The sequence below is a fragment of the Adiantum capillus-veneris genome, chromosome 4, assembly GCF_014529385.1.
Source record: "Adiantum capillus-veneris isolate H3 chromosome 4, ASM1452938v2, whole genome shotgun sequence".
NCBI lineage: Eukaryota > Viridiplantae > Streptophyta > Polypodiopsida > Polypodiales > Pteridaceae > Adiantum > Adiantum capillus-veneris.
Window position 1 is genome coordinate 102,196,485 of NC_140934.1, and position 12,728 is coordinate 102,209,212.

The 12,728-nt window shown below is 45.2% G+C and overlaps 1 protein-coding gene across 2 annotated transcripts in view; it reads left to right on the plus strand.

The window, feature by feature from the left end:
- LOC147459710 (nuclear localized protein) overlaps positions 1-12,439 on the plus strand; it is a 34,087-nt gene extending 21,648 nt beyond the window's left edge. The window contains exons 7-9 of one of the 2 annotated variants that reach the window (XM_086510922.1): positions 11,502-11,567; positions 11,635-11,701; positions 11,826-12,439. In XM_086510922.1, the coding sequence (XP_086367048.1) occupies positions 11,502-11,567; positions 11,635-11,701; positions 11,826-12,166 (474 nt within the window). In that variant the 3' untranslated portion in view covers positions 12,167-12,439. The remainder of the gene's footprint in view (positions 1-11,501; positions 11,568-11,634; positions 11,702-11,825) is intronic. The other variant, XM_086510921.1, reaches the window with a different exon arrangement.
- Positions 12,440-12,728: the final 289 nt, after the last annotated feature.

The following is a 12,728-nucleotide window of genomic DNA, read 5'->3' on the forward strand; positions in this document are numbered from 1 at the left end:
AATGGTCGTGGTGGGATGAAGTGACCTCGGAGGGCACCTTGTCGGCGGCGGGAGGTTCTCGTGCATGGGGATGCAAGCTATGCTCTTACACACGGAAAGGGGGGCATGACAAAGTGAGGGCACACTTTCTTCGAGTGCTGGGACATGAGGTGAAATTTTGTGCCAACGTAACCATCGAGAAGAGGAAGGAGCTCGAGGAAAAGGATCGGCAATTTAACCATAAAGCCAAGCCGGCACGCAAAGGTATTGATCCAAAGACCCTCATTTTCCCTTCTTCCTCTCTACCCGGTGTAGGTGTTGGTGCATCTTCACAAGGTCCAATTCGTCGCCAAAAGACCCTTGCCACCTCTTGGGACCCAAAGAAGAAGAAAGAGGTGGATGCGGCCGTGGCCCGATTCTTCTATCACGACCATATCCCATTTGTCGCAGCGAGGTATGTTCATTGTTTTATGATTTATCAATCTTCTCTCTCATTTCTTTCGTTATCGTCGGTTCCACTTTTTTGATACTAACCTCTTCTATGTTTGATTGAAATAGGTCGGAGTATTGGAAAGTCATGGTGCAACGGATTGGAGAGTATGGCACCGGCTATGTGCCGCCATCTTCAGAGGCTCTCCGAACCACCTTGCTCGATCGAGAGAAGGCTATTGTGGAGCAAGCAACCCTCAACATTCAGCGTCTTTGGGCAAAACATGGCGTTTCCCTCATTGTCGACGGGTGGAGCGATACAAGGAAGAGATCTATCCATGGTCTCGTCGCATACTCCAGTGGAGAGATGTACTTTGTGCACTCTCATGATGCCACTGAGAGTGGCAAGTCCGCCAATGTCCTCTCTGCAGAGTGGACAGCGGCCATAGAAACCATCGGTGAGCAACACGTGGTGGCCTTTGTCACAGATGGGGAGGCATCAAACAGGGCAGCAGCAGCTATCATAGAGGGCCACTATCCGCATGTGACAGTATGCTTTTGCATGGCACACTGCTTGAACAACCTTCTAAAAGACATCGGCAAGCTAGACTGGATTGCTCCAGTCATTGCTGATGCAGTGAAGATGGTTACTTTCATCAACAATCACAACTTGGTTCGGAGTGAGTACCTCAAGAGGTCGGGCGGCAAAGTGCTTCTAAAGTATTCAGATACTCGCTTCGCATTTAACTTTCTTCTTGTACGCAGGCTGTCTGAATGTCAAAATGCGGTCCGACAGGTCTTCATCAGTGATGAGTTCACCACCTCCCCCTATGCAAAGACAGTTGCAGGGATTTTGTGCAAGGATAAGGCAAAGGATCTTGAGTTCTGGAAGGAGCTCAAGAGTCTAGATGCACAGGTAAAACCGGTGCTTCATTTGCTTCGAGTTCTGGATGGCATGGATCCTTGCATTGGCAAGATTTATGAGGCAATGGACCGCATGATTGAGCAGCTTGCACAGCTTGAGCTGAACGTAGAGCGATATGAGGAGATCCATGCGCTTTGCAGCTCGAGGTGGAATTCATATGCCTCTCCTTTACACGGGGCATCGTACATGGTGGATCCAGAGTTTCAAGGTGCAGGGCAAGAGATAGATAGGGAAGTCATGAACCAATTTACAGAGATCTTAAACAAGATGGTTCTAGACAGAGATGGGCGACGCATTGTCAGAGATCAGCTGAGACAGTACAGAGAGATGCGGGGATCATTTGGCAGTCCAGATGCTCAGATTGATCGTAGGAAAATAGGTTCAGTGCTTTGGTGGGAGGACTATGGCTATGATGGCCCTGAGCTTCAGAGATTGGCGATCCGTATTCTCAGCCAGTCAGTTAGTACCTCATGCTTGGAGCAATTGTGGAGTACCTTTAGCCACATTGCTTCCAAGAAGAGGAATCGGCTTGGAGTGGAGAAGGCTAATGATCTTGTCTTCGTCAGCGCAAATTTGAAAATGCTTTGCAAGAGTACAGACAAACAGACAGATCCTTTTACACAGTGGGAGATGGAGCAAGAGGCTTCTCAGGCGGATGGAGATGCACATCCACCAACACCAGGTACTTCATCTGTGGTTGAGATCGAGCCGGACCTAGACCTTGATGATGAGGAATGGGAGGATGTGCATGATTTACTGCCGGCTACTACGGATTGGGAGGCCTCTCAGGCTAGTGGCTCTTGAGTCTTGAGTCTTTGCCATTTATCCTTACCTTTTTGTATGGCTGCTTGAGCCTTGCCCTCTTTGCCATTTGTAGCTACTAGCATCTTTATGGTATTTGTCACCTTCAGTCTTTTGGTATTGTGGTCACTGAAGTCTAGTTTGAACTTTGTCCCCCTTTGGTTTTTTTGTTGCACCTTGGCCGCTGGCGGCCCTTGAGGCTTGTTACTATGTTAGCCATAATTAATTCCAAAGTGTTATCTCTGACTACTACTCTTGCAATTATTTGAGAGCATTGTGTATGTACTATGGAAATTGTGTTTGCTCATTGTTGTTCATCTGGCTATGTACTCTGGGCGCCTCACATCCCAATCAAGTCATAATAAGGTTAAATGGTCTTCGAATCGTGTTTTTTGTGGGTATTAGAGTCAAAGGACTCTAATACTACTTGTATTCAAACACATAACGCTAAAAAAATAAATATTTGGGTGTTTTTTTAGCCTGCCGTTCCGCGCCGTTCCCGTTTCGGGCCCATTCCCGTTCCCCCGTTCCGCAGGGAGGCCCGTCGCCGTTCCCGTTCCGCGTTCCGGGTAACTCTGCTTCTAAGACCCTTTGTTGGTAATGTGCCAGAGAATATGCTTCACGAGGAACAACCGGAAGTGGAAGAATTGGATGAGATCCTTGTTCTTGAACAGATATTGGCACATAAGGAAAGAAAGGTTAGAGGAAAGGTTGCAAGACTCTATTTGGTGAAGTTCAAGAACTATCCATTGCTGGATGCCAAATGGATGGAAGAGTCTGAATTGGTTGATTCACCTCAGCTATTGCAATTGTATCTTGAAGCCCTTCAGATGGAACCCACAGTGACTTGATGTAGCCTTTTTGGAGCAAGGCAAGAGCATGGTTCATGATGCTCAAGAGAGTAGTTAAGCAATTGTATCTACTCTTTCCATACATAATTTAGCTAAAGAAGTTTGTGCTTGAGAGTACACTAGAAGACTTCTATGCTTGATATATGTGTCGTAGCCAGGTTGGCGGGATTGTTTAATCGTCCAACGCTACATTTCCGGAAGCATGTATATCTTGGATTCCCATCATAGAATATGTGTGATATCAAGAGATACCGCATGTATTATTGGCATGCAAGGGAGGTCGCTTGCAATATTTCAAGGGTGCGATGTGTCACCACGAGGTGTATAAATAAGTACTAGATATTTTTATTTATTTTAATTTTTACTTGTTTCCCCGGGACCCTTGAAAAGGTGCAAGTGGACATTGCATGGCCAGTGTGAAACGGCTGCGGCCGAATAGGTTTCTCACATCGGGAGTCTGGGTCGGTCAGCCAGGGATTGGTCGGGCCAGTTAGCACTGAATTTTGATGAGTATGGAAGCCCGTGCCCGCCAAACGAAATCTGGGCCACTCGGAAAGTCACTTACAACTTTATAAGTGAGTGGGAATTGGGGAATTAATTCAAAGGGGCAAACTGGACACTTGGCAAGAGGAGGTCAATCTGTAGGTCACCTCAGCAAGAGGAGGCGCCCAATTTGAGAGAGGGGTTGAATTTTACACACAAGTGACCTACAGTGTGTGTGAGAGTAGTGGGTGCAGGTCTATAGCTCTAATGGAAAGCTTGTCTTCTCCTCTGTCTCATGTAGCGCGATGATTTGCTCTTGTGCATCTCTCTCTCCCCTTTGGCACATATGGTAATGCCCCACTAGTTGGGCTACTCAGATGAACATGTACAGTTCTGGGGGTTTATGCGCGTTTGCCAAGGCAAGAGCCTTCTGAACAGGAACTGGATTAGCTAATTGCTAATCCCCCACAGGTACGCACAATTCCATCGCAAAAGATTGCGAGTTTGGAGCGTTTTCTCGCGTGAAAACTCGTCCAATCCACAGGGGAATTGTCCCATTGTGTGCGGGAGCCCTTGGGACACGCGTAGGCGTGTTCGCTCCGGTAAAAACGATCCGAAATAGCGAATTACAGCCTGCTGTGTTTTTCTGCAGGTTCAGGGTTTCGCACCTAAACTGCAAGGGAACACCGGGGGAGCCTCATGAGAGCCTTAGGATGCGTGTATAGGCTTTTGGGCACCCGGCAGTGAAAAACAGAGAATTACAGCCCGCTGAATTTCTGTGACAGCTCACCAGAAAGCTTGCAGATAGCAAGGGAATCTATCCTAGACAGTTGCTTTTGACCTACAGGGGTTTTGCGTCGTTATGTTGTCGAAATCAGGTCGAAAACCTGCGTTTTCAGCCCTCGTTAGGTTTGGACAGCTTTGTGAAAGCTTGTGCTAATTGGTCGGATCGTCTACCTTAATTTCAATAAAGAAATACCGAAAGGGGTGCCAGTCTTTGGGGCCTACAGGGTGTTGGTCTCGTGTGCGCAGTGACATTCTAGTCGCTGGACGCAACTGTGTTCTCTTCCCTTCTCAGTGCTCTGTGTAAATTTAACAGGTAATTGAAATAGTACCGCCCTCTACGTTGTACAGGTCGGTTATATAGTCTATGAGTAATGACTCCCAAAGACACCTCTTTTTGAAGTGTGGCTCTCGTTTCTCTACATTCCTCATCATACCAACTGTTCTGGGACATGCTCCTAGAACGACGTTTGTGCTTAGGCTTGCTATGTGGGTATGCCTCTATTGCTGCATCATGTAATGTCTTTGTCAGTATTTGGGTAAGCTCCTCTAATGGAATTCTCGGTTCCTCAGTAGCTAAGCGTTTGTATATGCCATCTATGTAGACAAAATCAGTCTCTGACGTGAAACTGTATCGCATATGTGTGGATGTTTGTGTCAATCGAGCTGTGCCGAACTAAAAGAGAAAGTAAACGTGAGAAGGACATGATCTACCGCTACACCAATAGACCTGGGCCGCCGACTGTAAAATCATGAATAGATGGTATAAAAGTGGGCCGAACCAAAACATAGTCCACTGTGCTAGCCCCATGTATGTGAGGAAAACAAGTGAACCTACTCGATGTTGGAAATCTCTGTAGACCATTCAAAATGGCTAGTCCATGTGCAGTCCCCATATCTATAAAATATCCCCCATAACCCGTGTTCTCCTCATCTTGCAAACACCTGGCCAAACCCATATCAATGACATCCAATTCTCTCAACATCTTTTCTGAGGTATCGTAGAAGACTGTCTGAGAGTGGCCCGTTCTGGCATTGAAGTCCCCAGAAGGATAAAAACATCCCCATCTCTAGAGAACTCCCATATATCCTCATCCAAAATTATATAAGGTGACTATCCCTTCGGGGATGCATAGTGAGATGTGCTTGGTGGAAAATAGCATATTGCGATGTAAAGTAGCCTTTAGTCTCCGCTCTCACCTTGACTCACATATACCTAGTATTCTCATCTCTACGGACAATACGAATGAGGGACTGCAACTCCTCCTTGAATAAGACTGCCACACCTCCTTACCCCCGTTCTCTATACTTTGATCTCACCTCTCGTCTACAAGTAGTCTCCCAATGATACCTCGACACTCTAGGTAAAGTACCACCGGGAGTCTGGTGTCTGAGTAGAAAATAATGTCTCTTCCTGTGAAGCTATCCTCAAATGCGTCCACATCTAGCTTCAATGAGCCATCACAATTCCAAGCTGCTAGTTGTAAGCTTGTCCCATAGGTCTTGCACCGTCATGTGGTGCTTTTTTTTAAAAATCACTACTCCTCCTATGTAAAAAGCAATTTTTCCTTTCTCTTTGGTTGCCTTGATCTCCGGTAGAAATATATCAAGCGTGCGTAGTACTCAAATTAAAGCGTAAGGTAAAGGGGTTTAGGCTGGGGTTAGGTTAAGAGGGGAACCAAACGCGTTTCGCTCCGTGAGGAGCTCATCAGTGGGAGGAGGTGGTAGTGGGTTTTAAAAGGAGTTCAATAGAGGGAGGGGGAGTTTATATAGGAGGTGGGTTGGGGAATGACAAGAGAGAGAGGGGGGAAGGGGGGAATTTGTTTGGGAAATTGTGTCTAAAAGGGGTTTGTAATTTTGAAGATTTGTAGAGAGATGAAGGGGAAGGGGGTGAAGGCAGAGGCTAGTATTAAGGGAGATGTCTCCTCCAAAAAAGGGGGGGACCGAGGAGGGGGGGGGGGGGGGGGGGGGTTGGTAAAATTATTATTTTTTACTGCTTATCTTAAAGGCTGTCTGTTGTAACTAAAGTAAGTGAGAGAGGGGGAGACTGCCTAGTTAAAGGCAGCGTGGTTTTTTTAAAGGGTTCAAGTGCATTGCAACTGGAGCAAAGGAGAGAGAGGGGGGAACTGCGAGGGTGGGGGTTAGCGTGTGTAATATAGGGAGGATGGGGATGGATGGGGGTTTGAGAGAGAGAGAGAGAGAGAGAGAGAGAGAGAGAGAGAGAGAGAGAGAGAGAGAGGTGGGACAATATTACCATAACAAATGTTTGGGTAGAAAAAAACTTATAGTGGAATGTAGGTAGGTGGTAATGATTTCAACATCAAGAGAGGGTTAGGGGCTTTCTTACATCCACAAGTTATAGCCAAAAAACTTTCAATGGTAAAGGGTAAAGGGTAGTTGGTGGTATGGGGGTTTTCTTTACATCATGAGATCAATGCAAAGAAGGGAGTACAATGAACCGAGTTATGTCGAGGTGCCTTGTCGAGGGAGGCTCAAAATAACTAAGGAAATGGCTAAGTAGGGGTGGCCCAAGTATGTGAAGTTATGGGCGTATTCCTGCAAAACACAAAAATGGGTGTTAGGGTAGGGTAAAATATAAAGGGAAAGAAATGTTCTTCAATGTGGTTCTAAGGCTCTAGTTAGGATAGAGCTTAAATTAGGGCCATTAGTCCAACAAAGGGTGGGTTTGTCAAGGTGTGCAAGGGTGGGGGAAAGGCTGCATGCTAGGTGGAGAGGTTTTCCAATGGTTAGGGTAGGATTAAGTTTCCGAGTTTCTGGTGAAAAAGGAAGTTTCAAGATAATGGGGAGAACTTTTTTGGTTTTTGGAGTTTTGCTTAAAAGAGAAGGTCTCTCTTGGTAAGAGATTGAGCAAAAGACTTTTATTAAAAGTCCTCTAGGATATCCCCTGTAAAGAAGCCTATGGAAGAAGAGGTTTCTTAGGCTTGAGAAGCCCTTTGAGGTGCTCTCTCTAACGATATATCGTCTGAGATTTGCTTTTATAAAAGCCAACTTCTGGTGGAGAGGGTGCCAAGAGATCCAAGATATGTATTGGTAAGAGTTTAGTGGCTTTTGGTGGCAGTTAGAGTCTAGAATGCCACATTGGCTAAATTGATGTCCTTTATGAAAATGGACATCCAGGATAGTGGCTTCGAAGGTGGAGATGACAGGGGTGATTACTATATGCTTTTGTAGAGGGGCGGCATAGGAGTCTAGTGCTTTGGAGAGTGTGCTAAGCGTGCCTGTCCAGATTCCAAACGTATAATCTATGAATCTTTTATAATAAGCCAGGTTGGGGTTGTGGATAAGAGGAGAGTGGTTTTCTAAGTGACAGAGAAATAGGCAAGCATAAACCACTGCAAAGTTTGACCCCATAGCCGTGCCTTTTATTTGTTTCCACACTTTATCTTTGAAGCAAAGATAATGGTGTGAGAGGATTAGGGTGGCAAGTGAGATGACGAACTCCGTTTTTGGATTATCAAAATGGTTAGTGATAGAACTTCTAGAAGACCTTGGGATATGGGGATGCTAGGGTAGAGAGAGGTCACGTCAAATGTGAAAAGGAGACTGTGCGGAGGGAAGGGTTTTTCTTGGAGATCTATGATGAGGGATAGAGAGTCTTTGAGGTGTTGTTTTTGTGTAAGGAGGATAGGGTAAAGTTGGTAGTGTACCCATTTGGAGGCATTTTCTAATATGTATCCTCGATAGGAGCAAATAGGGCGGGCTACAAGGGAAGGTTTATGAATCTTAGGAAGGAACTGGATAGGGCAAGGTTTGAAGGGTTTGGAAATTGGTGCAAGAATAAAGGTTGATTCTTCTAAAGTAAGGAGAGTGTATTTGATGGTGATGGAGTAGAGTAAGGAGGCAACGTAGTTGTGTGGTGGTATGGTAACGGGCTGATAAGTGGATTGGTCATTGAGTTGCCTAAAGGCCTCTTGGTCATACCACTCTCTAGAGAGGATGGTGAGGCCTAGGTTTTTGTCGGCCGGTTTAATGATTATGGAGGAGTCCTTAGAAAGGGTTTTAAGTGCTTGTTTGACAAAATTCGGAAATTTAGAGCGTGAAGCGTTATAGTTTAAAAGTGTAGAAATTAGATTTAGGTGGTTTTGAAGTGTGATGTTTTCTAATTGAGGGTTCAGGGAGGGGGGCATCCAAGAGGGGTTAGGGGGTTTGAAATGGGAAGGTGGGTTGGATGGTGAATTTTGAAAGAACACTTTGAGTTGAAGGCTCCTAGACAATGCTTCGTGGGCTCGGAGGATGAGCTTGGGTGGGGGGTTGGAGGGTGGGGGGATGTATTTGAGCCCTAAGTCTAAGCATTTACTTTCGTTGAAAGAGAGGGGACGAGTGGTTAGGTTATGTACAAAACTAGAGGTAGGGTTAATAACGAGTGAGTGTGAGGGAAGCTTACCAAAGAGCATGAGTTGGTGAGGTAAGCATGCGGATTAGTGAGGGGAAGCCAAAACTTTCGCCTACTTCTTCTTCTATTTGTGGGGGGGATTTGTGTGGAGGATGGTGAGGTAGAGAGGGAGAAATCCTCCAAAGCCAACCCTCCAATCCACCTTTCCTATATAAACCCAGTAAGAGATTGTAATTTTTTGCCCTGATGAGACCAGTAATGGTCGAAACGCGTTGGCCATGACGAATGCAATCTCTTCAATCAAATTGTACATTTATCCCTCTTCCCTAATTTTTCCGCTCTATTTTCTTAGAAAGTTTCGCACGCTTGGCTTATTTTATTATATAGTAATGACTCCCAAAGACACCTCTTTTTGAAGTGTGGCTCTCGTTTCTCTACATTCCTCATCATACCAACTGTTTTGGGGCATGCTCCCAGAACGACGTTTGTGCTCAGGCTTGCTATGTGGGTATGCCTCTATTGCTGCATCATGTAATGTCTCTGTCAGTATTTGGGTAAGCTCCTCTAATGGAATTCTCGGTTCCTCAATAGCTAAGCGTCTGTATATGCCATCTATGTAGACAAAATCAATCTCTGACGTGAAACTGTATCGCATATGTGTGGATGTTTGTGTCAATCGAGTTGTGCTGAACTAAAAAGAGAAAGTAAACGTGAGAAGCATACGATCTACCGCTACACCGATAGACCTGGGCCCGCCGTCTGTAAAATCATGAATAGAGGGTATAAAAGTGGGCCGAACCAAAACATAGTCCATTGTGCTAGCCCCATGTATGTGAGGAAAACAAGTGAACCCACTCGATGTTGGAAATCTCTGTAGACCATTCAAAATGGCTAGTCCATGTGCAATCCCCATATCTATAAATTATCCCCCATAACCCGTGTTCTCCTCATCCTGCAAACACTTGGCCAAACCCATATCAATGACATCCAATTCTCTCAACATCTTTTTTTTTTTCGACACACCATAGGGCCCACAGGGGGAGGTGCTTATCCCTTCCAAATATTAGCCATGTTACATGGTCGGGCAAGGGCCACGTACCATCGGGCAAGAGCCACGCGTAGGCATCACCATGGCCACCTAATTGATGCACCACATGCTGGGAACGGCGGAGAGAACTCGTAGCAACCAGCTAGGAACCTCCTCCTCGGGTGACCCACCCCAGGAGGAGGATGCACTCGAGTGTCCAAGGGCAAGAGCCCTAGCAACGTGAACACCAGGTGAGCACAAGGTGTCCCTCTAGAGTGTGACCCAATGGGGGATTTGAACCCACAACCCATAGGTTGAGAGGCCAAAGCCTTACCGTTAGACCAACTCTTTGGGGACATTCTCTCAACATCTTTTCTGAGGTATCGTAGAAGACTGTCTGAGAGTGGCCCGTTCTGGCATTGAAGTCCCCAGAAGGATAAAAACATCCCCATCTCTAGAGAACTCCCATATATCCTCATCCAAAATTATATGAGGTGACTATCCCTTGGGGGATGCATAGTGAGATGTGCTTGGTGGAAAATAGCATATTGCGATGTAAAGTAGCCTTTAGTCTCCGCTCTCACCTTGACTCACATATACCTAGTATTCTCATCTCTACGGACAATACGAATGAGGGACTGCAACTCCTCCTTGAATAAGACTGCCACACCTCCTTACCCCCGTTCTCTATACTTTGATCTCACCTCTCGTCTACAAGTAGTCTCCCAATGATACCCCGACACTCTAGGTAAAGTACCACCGGGAGTCTGGTGTCTGTGAGTAGAAAATAATGTCTCTTCCTGTGAAGCTATCCTCAAATGCGTCCACATCTAGCTTCAATGAGCCATCACAATTCCAAGCTGCTAGTTTTAAGCTTGTCCAATAGGTCTTGCACCGTCATGTGGTGCTTTTTTTTTAGAATCACTACTCTTCCTCCTCTGTAAAAAGCAAATTTTCCTTTCTCTTTGTCTGCCTTGATCTCCGGCATCTTCTCTTGCATGTGCGCTATCTGTGCTAGGGTGAGATCATCCCCCAAGAAAATCTCGGTCTTCTTGAGTGTTGGTCTTTTCGTCCAAAATTCCTTCCTTGCCTCCAAGGTAGGAAAGCGCATAATGAGCGCTATTTCTTTGGAGCTACCTGTCCCATCCTTCCCTTCCTTCCCTTTCTTTCCCACTCTCCAAGCCCTTGTGTGAGTAGGCTCAGGGATGTTCATTTGTTTCAGAAGTTCCTTAACTTCTTCTTCGAGATTGTAAAGTCTTTGAGACAAGTGACACGTACATGAAGAGCTCTCGTTCCTCTTTTGCTCCTCCTCCAAGGTCAAGTTAATGATGGTAGATGGGTGTGTGGTAGTAGACATTCCACCTTTTCGTTTCTTTGCAGTCTCAATCCACTTCTCCGCTTTGTCCGCCTTTTTTTTGCGTTTGGAAGAGCCTATCTGCCCACGAGGAAGCTTCTCGTGTTTTTTGTTGCTCCTCCTCCTTAAGAGTTTTTACCTGCTCTTTGATATTGTTCAATTCCTCGATCACTTTGGATTGGTCATCTTTAGCTTTTTCTGATTTACTTCTATACTCTTCAAATTCTCTCTTGAGTTCTTCAATCAGGGCATCCTTTTCATTCATATGCTTCTCCATCTCTGATTTCCAAACCACAAAGGTGGTGGTTGTTGCATCCAATTCCTTTCTCCAAAGGACTTGGGCTACCTCTATTTCTGCCCTCATCCTTTTTTGCATTTCTGCTGTTAGTTCGTTATGGCTTCTAGCCTGGTCATGGCCCCTGGCCTACCATTTGTGAGAGATAGGCAGGCTTGTACACACAAACAAATTTGGTGCATACTTTTGATGCTGTCTACTGAATTCGACATGCGTGCAGGTTGCTGTTTTCAGTCCAACACCATATGCACACTACCTGAACATCACAGTGAACAATGTTGAGCAGGTAGAGACAAACTTTTCTTTTTCCTGAGTTTTTAAAAGGTTAATGAAGTACTTTGGTCGCTGGATAGGTGTTTTCAAAGGAGTCAAAATTCTTCAAGGGCGAATGCTCTCGTGGAGCCTCAAAAGCAGCCATAGGTACCGTCTCTATTCTTTGTAAACCTCGTGTGAAGCAGAAAAGTCTAATTGCCAGTTCCTGGATACATAGAATAGCGCCATATTTTCCACCATTATAAGCATCTAATGATCTATTTCTGATCAGACACGACAGAAGATGAGCTAATGGAAGATGTCCATAGTCCCGCCCGTTGTAACTCAAGGATGGAGGATCTCTGTGCAGAAAAGCCTGGTGAAAATGCACATTCAAAGATAGATGAGCTTCTGGAGGAGGAAGACGAGTTAGAAATATTACTTGCTCGTTCAGCTCAACGAACAACACAAGGGTGGCCAGTGCAGGATGAGCTAGAAGTCCCTGTCAAATTTAATACTGGCAGAGGCTTTCTGTCTGGCTCTCCACTGAAAGACCAGATTGATGATCTGCATCCGAATACCATAAATGATGGTTATGACCAGCTTTTAGATGATATAAGCCTTTTCCCATGAATTTAACATGTGAAGCCTTAAGCCCAAAAATGAAGGCCTTACCTGAGACTGAGACTGGGACAAATGCTTTGCTTTTTCTAAGAGAAGTTTCTCCCATGACTTTAAATGCATCATCTGTTTAGGAAGCTCTCCTGAAAGGCAAAGCTATGGTGCTTGATTTTGTCTTTATATATATACAAAGACCCTTCTCTGTACCTGCTTCACTTGATGTAGAAATGCTAAATATTTACAAATGAACATTCTCATTGGTATGTATAAGGTAAGTTGACATTAATTATGGCACTCTCAAAAAAGCATATAAGGGCCTATAGTGGGCGGATGATTGGACTTTGGTGGCAAGAGAAAGACCAATTCTTGACCATGCATTCCATTGTTACACATGCTAGTTAGAGGACTTCAGGTAGAGTCTCAAGTTGGTTAACACACTTGTAGAAAAGTACATGGATTTGTGAGACCCCTAGGTGGTTTGCAGGATTTAGAATGATATGTGCTAAGGTTAAGACACGTCGGGAAATTATGATGAGTAGTGCCATGGCCTAGATATATCAGGTGGAGAGCTTTC